The sequence below is a fragment of the Mus caroli genome, chromosome 1 (genome assembly GCF_900094665.2).
Source record: "Mus caroli chromosome 1, CAROLI_EIJ_v1.1, whole genome shotgun sequence".
NCBI classification, from domain to species: domain Eukaryota; kingdom Metazoa; phylum Chordata; class Mammalia; order Rodentia; family Muridae; genus Mus; species Mus caroli.
The window spans coordinates 80,667,849-80,680,981 of record NC_034570.1 but is presented as its reverse complement, the minus strand read 5'-3'; the positions used below and the strand labels follow the sequence as shown (position 1 = coordinate 80,680,981).

Genomic DNA, 13,133 nt, shown 5'->3' with positions numbered 1-13,133 from the left:
AGCTCCTCATAATAAATAAAGCAGATGCTGTGTGGATCACACTTGAGCAAGACCAGCCTCTACATGAATACAATGTATGGAGGTGGCGTCCTGCTCCAGTGAGCTGCTCCCTTTGGGACTGGAAGCAGAAAGACAATGTTCTGGGGTCTGACTCAGTATGGCATTCAGTTCTGCTTAATGCGGAGGGCTGTACAAATCTGCCTACTCTTTAGGGATATGGGCAGAAGGCTTCTTTTAAGCCTTCAGCGGATCTTGAGACTTATAACTGCAGCTCTTTCACCATTCATTCTAGCTATGAGTTATGATATGGACACTATCTATCATATGAACATCATGGGGTACATTTTGGTGGGTCACAATGTTCAATTTTCCAAATGCAGAAAGCAAACTCAAGGACTAGGTGAGGCACTAGGTACATGCATTAGGCAGAATTTCTATTGCTGCAACAAAACACCATGACCAAAAAGCACATTGGGGATGAAAGGGTTTATCTGAATTCCACTTCTACATCATAGTCCATCACTGGAGGAAGTCAGTACAGGAACTCAGGCCCAGGATGGAACCTGAAGACAGGAATGCAGAAGCCATGGAGGGGTGCTGCTTACTGGCTTACTTCCTCTAGCTCACTCATCTTGCTTTGTTATATAACCTAAGGCTACCAGCCCATGGATATCCCACCCACCATGGGCTGGGCTCTCCTCAATGATTACTAAATAGAAAAATGCCTTACATCTGGATCTCATGGAGGCATTTTCTCAACCAGGGCTCCTTTCTCTGATGACTGCAGCTTGTGTCAAGATGACATATGGAACCAGCCAGTACAAGAACCTTGTACATGACAGGCAATCTGTTCTTGCCTCGGGAGATTTATCTCGGGTGTGCTAAGAAGTTTTTTTACAGTTTTCTAATTTACTTCATATTTATCTTTCTGTCCTGTGTGCTCAGAGAGGACCTAGATAGAGATCTTCATTCAGAAGAAATTAAACCATCAGGCATATGAGCCTATGCATGGCGTTTCCACTGTGCCACTGACGTCCAATGCTTAGGGTCTTATATATCCCTAGGATCAAGAAAACTCCAGGAAAAAAAATTCCATTCTGTCTTCACAAGCCATTGCTCTGGTCTTTTCTCTGGATTGTCTTTGTGTCTCTGGCATGTCTATATGGTTATGGGTCATCAGTCTCTGACATCTATATGCAGTGAAAATCTAGTATATCTCTTCTATGGGTACCCACAGAAAAACTCTGAAGTTCTAGCTTCCTTTCCTACATAATGGTCATAAAATAAGGACATGGATGAAGCAGTTGATAAACTCATATTTAGTATCTCATTGTGTTGGAGGATCAAAACGTGTCTCCGATGGCTGAAGGCTGCCACACCTACTCCAGTGAAGGCTGCATGACAATCCTAAAAGCCTGGAAGCAATCCCTAGGCAAAGAGTTTCACGGAAACTTAGCCTCCTGGAACCTTGGCATTCCCATAGCATGTATGCTCCGAAACTGTTCCCATGTTAGTCGGGTGTATGGATCTGTGTGCTTTCTTTCAGTATTGTTTTATTACAAGTGCCTTTGAGGATTGGTTTTGACATATAGCTAAGTTAGATTAGTCTCCACCAGTGTTCCAATGTCCTAGGCAGTCCTTGAGCTGACTCTGAGCTTGGAATTCAGTAAGAATGTTACCTACTCAGTAACATTCAAAATTACCTCTAGTAGAGACAGTGAAAGTAATCAGGCATTACAATTTACTTAAATAGAGATAGAAATCTCAGGGCTAGTCTACATAGTAAATACTTAAAACAATAGCCAAGTCACTCCCACACACAGGAATTTACACACAGGAATTTAGGAAATAGGTGGGTTGTGGTTTTAGGAGGAACTGAAGTATTATTCATGAAAGGGTGAGTAGAACAGAATTCCCCTGGTTCATGTTTTTCACTAGGCCCAGAGGAATAGCATAATCAGGTATTTACTAAGGGACCCTTGGTTGTGGGTTTAACAATAGACTAACATTGCATCAGACCATTCACCTGGCTCCTGTGTTTAGCTATCTTAGATAGGGCTGTTCCTATCTCAGTTGTAAACACTGCCTGGATCCTTGTAGATTTTTATGTATGCATTTTCTTTGTTTTGTGTTAAGAACCATTATACCTTGCTGAATGTATTCGCCCAGATTTCTTGTTTTTCTTCTGTATTATAAGTCTGGTGCTTGCTTTTGAGAAAATTACATTCAGGTACAATACTTCCTTGTGTCTGTGTCTGTTTGTCACACTTTTGCCAACTCCTGCCCACCTGTAACAGAACCCTGAGTTCTCCTGTGGAGGGGCCAACTAAGGTCAGTCCACAGCAGGAGGCCATAATTCTACATCAACCCCTTAAGGTTCCATGTTGGTCAGATACATACTAGGCTAGTATTTGGCCCTAACTAGATTCCAAAACTATGATAAATGTTGACAGTAGGAAGAAGCTTTTAAATAAGACCTCATAAACCTTCTGACTGTCATTAAGTCATAAATATAAGATCCTAAGGCCAAAGAGTACCAGTGAGTAACATGTAATATATAGAAAGAACAGGGACTGAGCTATGTGTTGAAGGAGCACACAGGATCTGTGGAATCCTCAGGCAGAGGCCAGTCAGGCCTTGCCAACCATGCTGTACATAAAAACCAGAATAAAACTTTGGGAATGTGTCTTCATTTATTCCCTGGACATGAACTCTCAGATTGAGGAAGTCAGTAATCTGAATACATGTCATTTAGTAATAAGATAAAAGCTATATCATCAAAATATTATTTACCTTGGTCCACCAATCTAACTGCCACATACATGTCCAGGGTAAAACCACTGAAATGCAAATGGAACTTAAGCAAATACCAGCACTAGACACTTACTTGGGAACTGGGCAGATTCAGACACAAGTTTTGATGCACAAAACATGAATGTGTGCCCCAAGACATTCACAAACAGTAACCATGCAACAATCACACGACTGTGGAGTCCTTAAAATGTGGCTTGCCTCAAGGTAGGCAGGCTATAAAAGAAAAATAACCATGAGATTGCTCCCACATTGACTGAGTGACCAGGTCTCTTGTGAGCACACAGCACCCCTACCCACCGTTGAAGACTATCATGTCAACAACTGCTACTTGCTAGATTCTCTGTCGGAGAAGAACACGCCTTGTGATGGATATCTCTGGTCCTCCTCTGATTCAGGAAATCTCATCTCCAGGAAGACACAGTCTGCTAGTGGGCAGACTCAGTGGAGTTCCACCATCCAACTCTCCTCAGTCTTATTAGAGACCTTGAGTACTGCCTCCCAGCCCTCAGTGATCACTAACAACCTGAACTAGCAACTCTAAATGCCTTAAGAATTTAACTCACCTCAGACAATGAGAAGAATTTTAAAAAAGAAAGAAAGGAAGGAAGGAAGGAAGGAAGGAAGGGAGGGAGGGAGGGAGGGAGGGAGGGAGGGAGGGAGAGAGAGAGAGAGAGAGAGAGAGAGAGAGAGAGAGAGAGAGAGAGAGAGAGAGAGGAAAAGAAAAGAAAAAGAAAAAGAAAAAGAAAAAGAAAAAGAAAAAGAAAAAGAAAAAGAAAAAAAAGAAATCCCCAGAAAGTGAATGGGTAACTGAGCAATTCAGAGTACTTCTACTTTTGTTTGTTTATTCTTTTTAACACAGACTTGCTGCAAATTCATTTCAATAAAGACTGAATACAGACCTGAGTGAGTGGCTTCCTGTTGGCACAGTTTATGCCCCCAATGAAGACCATGTTGGGCATGAAAGGCCTGGGGTAGTGGAACACAAAGTCCTTTCTCAATAGCCACATGGATGCATGTCTGAGAACCTCCACCAAGGACACCTCCCTCTGCAAAAACTCAGAGGCCAGTCTCTCCAAAGGACCATAATTAACATGGCAAAAATACATCCACGGTAAAGGGTAAACCATGTTCTTCACTCTTTCTAAAAAGCTCATGTGGTCAGAATTCCTGGTTAGTAACTTGGGAACATAAGAAGAGGGGTTTGGACTGCTTGTTGCCTCAAATTCTAGTTCGCAGAGCATGGATTGCAGGAAAAAAACAGCAGGAACGTGCAGGTACATGGCCAGTACTGCCCCACAGGGAAAAAAGGGATCTGTTAACACCACATCGAAGGAACTGGAGTTCAGATGCTGGATCAGAGCTGTGTTGTGCAGCAGACCCATGCAAGATCTAGTATAGAATGTTGATATATTATTTACAGCTGCCATATTCTGTAAAACAAACTTCAGAGAAAATTCAGTTTCAAAAACTTTTTGAAGGTGGCCCAGCAATTGGTGCCTGTACTCTTCCTTGGTGTAAGGAACCGTGTAGGTTTTGAGGGTGAAGAAGTCCTCTCCTTTGATGTGCACAGTCACCTCTGGAGCCAGGACCACAGTCTGGTGACCTCGGGCATGGAGCTCCCTTACAACACCCCTCATGCTCAGCCAGTGGCTGCCCTCTATGGGGAACACCAGCACTTTCTCACCTTCAGCCCAGGGCAGGGCACACAGCAGGAGCAGCAGTCCTGAGAGTTTTTGCAGGAATACTTGAATTCCCATGGCTAATGCCGGAGAATTCCACAGCAGTCTACCCTGCTTACATGTCTATGGCACTTAAGTTATTTCCTATCTTCTTATTCCCAAGTCCATACGTTAAGTCATTGGGTGGCACAGTACCTTCCTTAAGTTAATCATTGCTGAATAAACCCATGCCTGTCTTTTATTATGGCCCTAACTTTTTGCCTTGATACCAAGGAACAATTTTTTTTTATCACCTCTCTACTAACAAAACCTGTGATGTGCAACTGCTCCCTAGGACCATCAGAGTTTATTTCATAAAACGAACAATGTAAGATGTAAAGATAGCGATTAATCCCAAGACAAAAATGGGTGACTTCAGTAGCCCACACTCACCAATATACAGGTCGTTCTAGCTAGAAAAAAAAAAAATACACAAAGATATCACCTAAATGGCATCATAGGTCAAATGGATGAGAGATTTGCAGAACATTGCATCCAAACACTGCAGGATACACAATGTTCTCAGCTGTCCCTGAAACTTTCTCTAAATTAAATTATGTAATAAGACACCAAGAAAGTCCTAATTCATGTAGGGCAACCCGAAGCAATTTTTGGTATTCTACCTAACCACAATGGATAAAACTAGCAATCAACAGCAAGAGAAACAGAGAACACCCACAGAATCATTGAGACCGAACAACACAAGACTGAATGATGACTAAGTCACTGGGAAAACCAATAAAGAAAATTAAAAATTCCTAGAATGTAATGGAAAAGGAGACACACTTTGCCAAAACCCATGGGACACACAGAAAGCAGTCCTAAAAGGGATGTTTATACCTACAAGTTTATAGCTACCTTAAAAAAAATTAAAGAGCTCCCAATTACATAATGGGTATACTTTGTGTCCTTGAAAATGGAAATAAGCTAAATCTCAAATTAGTACAAGGTAAGAAAGAAATAAGTTCAGAGCAGAAAGAAATGAAATATAATTTTTAAAATATTACAATCAACAAAACAAAAACTTTGTTCTTTGAAAAAATAAATATAATAAGCAAATCCTGAGTCAAACTAACCAAAGAAAAAGAAGACCTAAATTAATAAAATTAGAGAGAAAAGGAAAGCCATGATCACTAGTAACAAATTCAGAAAAGTATCAAGTGTAACTCAGAAGCTTATACTCCAGTAGGTTAGGAAATCTAAAAGAAGTAGAAGAATCTCTACAGGGAGTCAACCCATCAAGAGTAAACCAAAATGTCAGAAACAACTTGAACAGATCTACAATTAGCAACAAGATTGAAGCAGGGGTAAAATCCCTCCCAACAAAAAGTAAACCAGGACTCAGCTGAATTCTACCTGCCTTTCAAAGAGAAGGGAACACCATGCTCTTCAAACTATTCGCTAAAACAGAAAGGGAAGGGGCATTATCAAAGTCTTTTCAGAAAATCAGCATTACTCTATACTAATATACAAAACCAGAAAAAGATATAACAACAGCAGCAACAACAAAAAATTTAAAAGCCAGGCTCCCCAATCAACATAGATGTAAATTTTATCTATAAAATACTTGCAAGTGAGGTCAAGAATATATCAAAAGGGTCATCTACTATCATCAAGCCAACTTCAGTCCAGTGTGCAAATTTGGTTTGACCTAGGGCAATCAATAAAATAAATACAGTACATCACAAAAGTTGATTCAAGGACAAAAAATAAATAAATCACATGAACACCTCAACAGGTGCTGGAAAATTTTGGGGGAACTGTAGCATCCTCTCACAACAAAGGCCCCAAAGAAACTTGGGACAAAAGCAACTCATATCAACACAATAAAGGCTGTGTGTCACAAAACTGTAGCTCACATTATACCAAAATCTGGAACAAACAACGGTGCCTTCTTTTCCCATTCCTATTCAATATAGTATTTGAAGTCTGGTTAGAGCATCAAGACAAGAGAAAGAAATAAAGTAGGTGCAATAGGAAAGGAAGAAGTCAAAGTGCTGTTATTTGCAGATGACATTGTTCTGTATATGAGAGATGACAAAGACTCCCCCAGAAAACTGTTAAATATAATAAACACTTTCATCACCGGGTGATGGTGGCACACACCTTTAATCCCAGCATTCGGGAGGCAGAGGCAGGCGGATTTCTGAGTTCGAGGCCAGTCTGGTCTACAAAGTGAGTTCCAGGACAGCCAGGGCTATGCAGAGAAACCCTGTCTCAAAAAACCAGAACAACAACAACAATAATAATAATAATAATAATAATAATAATAATAATAAATAAAATAAACACTTTCATCAAAAAAGTAGGATGCAAACTAACATATGAAATTAGTTTCCTTTGTATATATCAGTAGCAAATATTCTGAGAAAGAAATCAAGGAGACAATTCCATTAACAACTACCTCAAAAAGTATCTCGGTAAAGTTAATGCAGGTGAAGGAACCCTACAGAGAGCATCCTGGGGGAGAAACTGAAGAAGACACTAGAAAATGGGAAGATTTCTCATGCTCATAAATTAAAGGAGTTAGTATTGTTAAATTGGCTTTTTCAGCAAAAGCCAAATTCAATACAACTCCCATAAATTTATAGTGCCTTTTTTCTTTTACAATAGAAAAAAAAAAACCTCAAAACTTTTATGGAAGCACTGGGAGTAATCTTTCGCACACTGTGTGAAGGCTGTCTCTGTATATTCAATTGTTGATTGCTGGACCAGCAGAGAGCTGAGTACTGGCCAATCTTGGTATTCTTATTTCTATGGCCCATCACTGGTCTCATATTTTGTAAACTTTCCTCCTTCACCACTCACCTATTGGATGTAATAAAGAACTGACAGATAACAGCTGAACAGGAAGTGGAAGAACGTTCAGGAAGAGACAGGGGCTCTGGAAGAAGAGATGGGACATGGGGATTCACCAGCAGACATGGAGAGGAGCAGATACAGTGGAGATGCAGAGAGGTACAGAGCTTGCCACATGATGGGCCATAGGCTAATCAGTCACGTTAAGGTTAGATAGCTGGCTAGGAGACTGCCCTAGCTAAAAGACCTAAGCATTCAAATATTAAAAGACTCCATGTCATTATGTGTATAACTGGTGGGTCTGAGAATGTCCCTCTAGAGACCCTGAAGAGCCAACGCCATCCTGAGCAGAAGGAATAATGCTAGAGGTATCACCACACCTGGTTTTGAATACTAAAGGACCACGGCAATAAGAACAGCATGGCACCAGCACAAAACCAGATAGGCGGATTAATGTAACAGATCAGAGGACCCAGACATGAACACACATCTACAGATACCTACAGCTTAACAAAGTTGTCTCCAATGGACATTGGAGAAAGTGGGGCTTTTTAAAAAACTAATAAGTCTGGGAAAATTGGAATTACACATAGAAAAATGAAGCTGGATCCCTATCTCTCACCCTGCACAAAAAAATAAATTGAAATGGATCAAACATCTTAATGTTACACCAGGAACTTAGGATTACTATAGGGCAAGATGGCAAGAAAAAAAATCCCAAGAATTGACAAATGGGATCTTATAAAACTGGAGCTCTGAACAGAAACAGAAATAACCACCAGAAAAGAGACAGCCAACACAATGGAAAATAGTCCTTGTCAACGACACATTGACACATTGGTCAGGAGAATAGAAGGGACTATACAACATAAACACCAGAAAAATCTAAATCATCTGATGAATCAAAAGGCTGATGAAGTGCATAAAACCTTCCTCACAGCATCTCAGCCAGAATGGCCATCAAGCAAACAAAAGACAAAAACATGCTGGAGAGGATTCAGGGACAGAGGAAGTCTCTTCAGTGCTGATGGGATATAAGCATGTGTGGTCATATTTACAGAAATCAGCATGAAGGTTCCTCAAAAGTCTAAAAATTGGCCAACTATATGCCCGAAGCAGGAGCACTCAGGATGCCAAGGCAAGAGCTTCCTCTGAGTTCAAAGTCAACAGGTCTACATATTGAAATGATGTCTAAAAACAAAACAAGACAAAACCATGAAGTAGAATTATCATAGGACTCACCTATACTGCTCTGAGTATGCATCCAAAGAGCTCTCAGGCAACTTATCACAGGAACGCTTGCAGGCACACACCTATTGCTGTAGCAGCTACTACAGAAAGGAATCAGACAGACAGCATGCCCAGAACAGATAAAGAGCTAAGCAGATAAAGAAATGTGGTACATATACACAAAGGGCTTTTATTCACACATAAAGAAAGATAAATTATGACATTTGTAGGAAATTGATGAAATCATAAATCATTATGCTGAGGAAAATAAGCCAAATTCAGAATATAAATCTTTTTTTTTCTGATATGTAAAAACTTGATTTTGACTTTCTCTCTCTCTCAGTGTGTGTATGTGTGTACATATGTATGTATTCATGGATATATATATATATATATATATATATATATATATGTATATGTATATATAAGAATGGATGAGTATATGTATGTATGTGCGTGTGTATGTATGTATATATGCTATGTAAGACACAAAACCAAAATGAGGATTATGAACAGGAGAAAAGTCCTAAAGGAGGCAGGAGATGGAGTAGATAATCAGATGTATGCACTACAACAGCAGAAGTAACTTGGGGAAGAAAGAAGACCAGTTGGAGCAGGAAGGCAGCTTGTAGGAGGGCTTTTGGGAAGAGAAACAAGAAAGAACAAGACGTAACAGATATACTGGAAGATGGAAGCAAGTAATGGTTTGAAAGAGAATAATTCCATAGGCGCATAGATTTAAATACTTGATCCCTAGTTGGCGGAACTGTTTGAAAAGGATAAGAAGGTGTGGCCTTATTTGAGCAGGTGTGTCACTAGGGGCAGGCTGTCTTTCTGCTTCATAGTTATCTCAATGTAAGCTCTCAGCTACTGTTTCAGCACCATGTCTGTCTGACTGCTGGCATGCTCCCCACTGTTATGGTTCTGACTCTAATCCTGTGGACTCTCACCCAATTAAATGCTTTCTCTCCTTAAGTTTTCTTGGGCATGGCATTTTGTTACAGCAATAAAAAGGTAGCTAAGACACAGAGTGAAAGAAATTTCTTTGTGTGTTAACCTAAAAATTAATTTCAAGAAAAATAAACAGAAATAAAAAGAAAATTTCTTAAGAATCATGCAGATTTATAATTGGTTTTAATTTATAAAGATAAAAAAGAAATATGAACTGTATGGTTGTGTCCATGAACATTTACAAACATGAACCATGAAGTGACCACATGACTACAAGGCAAGCAAAATGTAGCTAATGTGACATGAGACACGCTGGAAAATGGAAGAGCTCTTCTTGTATTTCCTTAATTTCCCTTGAGAACCCATAACACCTTCCCAGAGAGTACCTTATGCACACACACCAACAACACCAATTGACTAGATACTTCATCTTCCTTCTGTGATCAGTCAGCTCCCAGTCTAGAATTCCACTTTCTTCCCAAAAGCAACTTCTCTGTTGGTTTTTTTCCTGGCTCTTTCTCCTGTCCTTGCCACTTCTCTGTAAGTTTTACCCTATCCTCAGTGTCTGGCCTTTAACATACAGCAAATCCTATTATTTTTCTTCTCCCACAACCACGCAAAATGCCCTGTTTGTAGGCTGAGGCCTCTCCTGTATGTTGCAGTGGTCAAAGAACATCTAAAGATGATGAAGATAGCCTTTTGGTCCCTGCTTCAGCTGTTCCTACTGTTTGCATGAAAGCCACCTGTTCCACATCCAGTGAGAGAGGCAGCCACTTCTTGGTGGTAGGACCCTAAAAAGGCAACTGAATAAACCAAGGAGAATTGGGAAAGAGCTCTCAGAGGCAATTGGTGACATTCCTTCCTCTATGGCAGAAATGCTGGGAGCAATGGCTTAAGGTAAAGTGACTCAGAAAGCCTGTATTGAGCTTCCAGGGACAGGCATTGGAAAAGCAGAAAAAGAGAGAGAAGGAAGACACATAGAAAGAAGGAAGCCTTATGGAAATCCTCTCTAGATGGACTAGAGAAGTTTGGAGTAAAGATTTTTAGGGTGGGGGGTGGAGCTGTGTCTGCAAAGGCTGACTGATGGGGTAGAACTTGAATGTGGAGAGAGGAGAATTTTCTAGGCCCAAAGCCTACTTACAATTTATCTTGGACCATCTTTATCCTATTAGACAGCCATCCTTTGCCCCACCCTGTCAGACTATAACACAGAATCTATTGGACCTTAGATCCTAACAAACACATAAAAAAATCTTTTGGAATATTTTAATAAAAAACCTTAGTCTCAATCAAAAGGCTTAGAGTGTTGTCTGATAGTATCTAAGACCTGTAATAGAGTTCTCCCAATCTGGCTATAACCTGCCTGCCTGTTATGTACCCACCAATATGTTTGAAAAGTACTTGACTTGTGGATTTTTTGTTATGCTTTGTTTCTATTAAAAATTCATGAAACTGCTACCTCATTGGAACATAGTATTTGAGGAGACCTCAATCATGAATTCTCAGGCTGTGGCCACTCATACTTGACTCCAGAATAAGCCATATCCTTTATTCCATGGAGCTGAGAACTGTTTCTTTCACCAACAGTCTCATAGAACTATACACTGAAACTTAGCCCACAGAATACCTCTAGATATCAGGCAGTAAACTTTGAATCATGACCATGCAGTCTTCAGCAAGGTTGAAAACTGATCAGAGCCAGAATCTGCAGTGGACCTTGGACACAAATTCCAAATGAACACTGGGTACCAGGTCTAGAAACATGATTAGCATTTCCAATCAGACCCTTGAGTGACCTCTCATGAATAGGTTCAGCCTCTGTGATCCAACATTACAAAGGTCTGCCTAGAGGTGTGACCAAGATCCTTAAATGAACCAGTGAAAGATCACCTACGAACACCAACTGCATCTGCCACCTGACCTGTGAAAGCCTGCCCTGGGGCACGACCTCAATCTGTGAGCCTAGAAAGGGATGTCCAGTGCCAACCAGAATCAGTAGAACCTAGGGGAGAGACCAAATACAGGTGCTATAACCTCTCCCTCCTTTCCTGAATGTTCATTCCCCCCTTCCTTGGTACACAATGGTGTCTTAGCCATCCTATTATCCAATTCTGTTTGTCTTCTTCCTTTCTCATTCCCTTCTTCTTTTCTCCTGTTCTAGTCTTTCTAAATTCCCTTTTGAAAGGTTCTCCAAAGAACAAAGGCTGCCTTGGTTTTCAGGTCTCTATCTCAGTCTCTCCTGAGCTGGCAATGTTAGGGTGTTGGGTTGTATTTCTTTTTCTCTTTCTCTTCTCAGTCTACATTTAGTTGGAACTGCTTCCCTCTCATATCCATCCCCATTGCTCACTCCTTCTATTTAGTTTCCCTGTGTTTCTCTACCGTCCCAATACCAATCACTAGTCTTATTGGACTTTTAAATTTTCCATTTATACTTTAAGTGTCTAATATTATAGGGTATATAGTACCATTATTGCTATTTGGATACTTCAATTATTGGAGTTGAAGGATTGATTGGTTTTTTTTTTTAATTAACTGCTACTGTATTTTTGTAGTAGGCCTACCCTTTAGATATAGGTGTAAGAATGTAATATTAGAATCCACCCTCTGGTCAGGCGTCCTCTCACAGATACTGACAAGTGTCCCCTGGGACTCTGTCTCTGGACTCTGAGCTGGCACACTTGATAGACCCACAGTGGCTAGCCCTGGAAGTTAGTTTATACCAAGAGAACCAACCTCTCCATCCTCAAGAAGGTATATAAAAAACATACTCCTCACCGCTTCCCCTGCTATTTGCTCTTCTGATTCTCTTCAGAGTTCCTGCCATGGGTCTCTCTACCCATGTCATTGGTACTAGGGCCTGAACTTTCTTTCAAGGCCCTGACAAGCTGATGTCCCTTTGTCTGACTGTATGGTGCTGATAACTCTTCAAATAAATTCCTTAATTCACAGTGGTTAAGCTCAGCATCCTCTTGAACCACCTGCCCCCACCTAAGACCTAACACAGGGTCTAGGTGATGGTTTTCAGAACTACATCCCAAGGCTCCAGGAGATAATCCCAAGAGCTGGCAAGTGGGAGGATATAAAACTGAAGCTTCTGCACAGCAACAGAAACAATCGCCTGAGTAGGAGACAGCCAACCAACAGAGAGCAAGAGTCCATGCCAACAACACAAAAGACTGGAGATGGATAGCCAGGAGGCATAAAGGAGTGTAGAGAATAAACAACTGAATCCAGGACCACAGTCTCCTGGCCTCTGGGATGGAACTGCCTCACAAGTGTCTTTATGCTCATCCAGTGGCTGCTTTCCATGGGAAACTGCCAATACAACCCTCACCCCAGGCTATAAAACCAAGAGAATTGGGGTGAGCAGGTGGGAGCCAAGTGGGAGTTTGAAGTTTGTAGTCGTTCCTGCCAGTTCTGCTCTCAGTATAGAAAAGACACTGCCCATAACCTGTCTGATGAAAGAGTCTGTCAGGACCTGGAGGTGAAAACCCACTCCTTTTGCCCAGGTTCAAAGTACACCACTGGTCGGCTGACACTCGCCAGCTACCCACAACACCCGCCACAGGATCTTAAGACTTCTGGTGAGTGGAGCACAGCTTCTGCTCCAATCCAATTGCG

At 40.9% G+C, this 13,133-nt stretch overlaps 2 protein-coding genes across 3 annotated transcripts in view; both read right to left on the bottom strand.

Annotated features, from left to right (window-relative positions):
* Positions 1-13,133, bottom strand: part of LOC110283898 (UDP-glucuronosyltransferase 1-6) — a 124,380-nt gene that overhangs the window by 26,893 nt on the left and 84,354 nt on the right. The window lies entirely within an intron of this gene.
* On the bottom strand, positions 3,594-5,507 carry LOC110308636 (UDP-glucuronosyltransferase 1-3-like). The gene has a single exon (XM_021181086.2). It carries the CDS (start codon positions 4,569-4,571, stop codon positions 3,687-3,689), a length of 885 nt encoding a protein of 294 aa, XP_021036745.1. The 5' UTR covers positions 4,572-5,507; the 3' UTR covers positions 3,594-3,686.

Bases quoted from the DNA above. Each gene is read 5' to 3' on its own strand.
- LOC110308636 (XM_021181086.2), bottom strand. From the start codon at position 4,571: ATGGGAATTCAAGTATTCCTGCAAAAACTCTCAGGACTGCTGCTCCTG.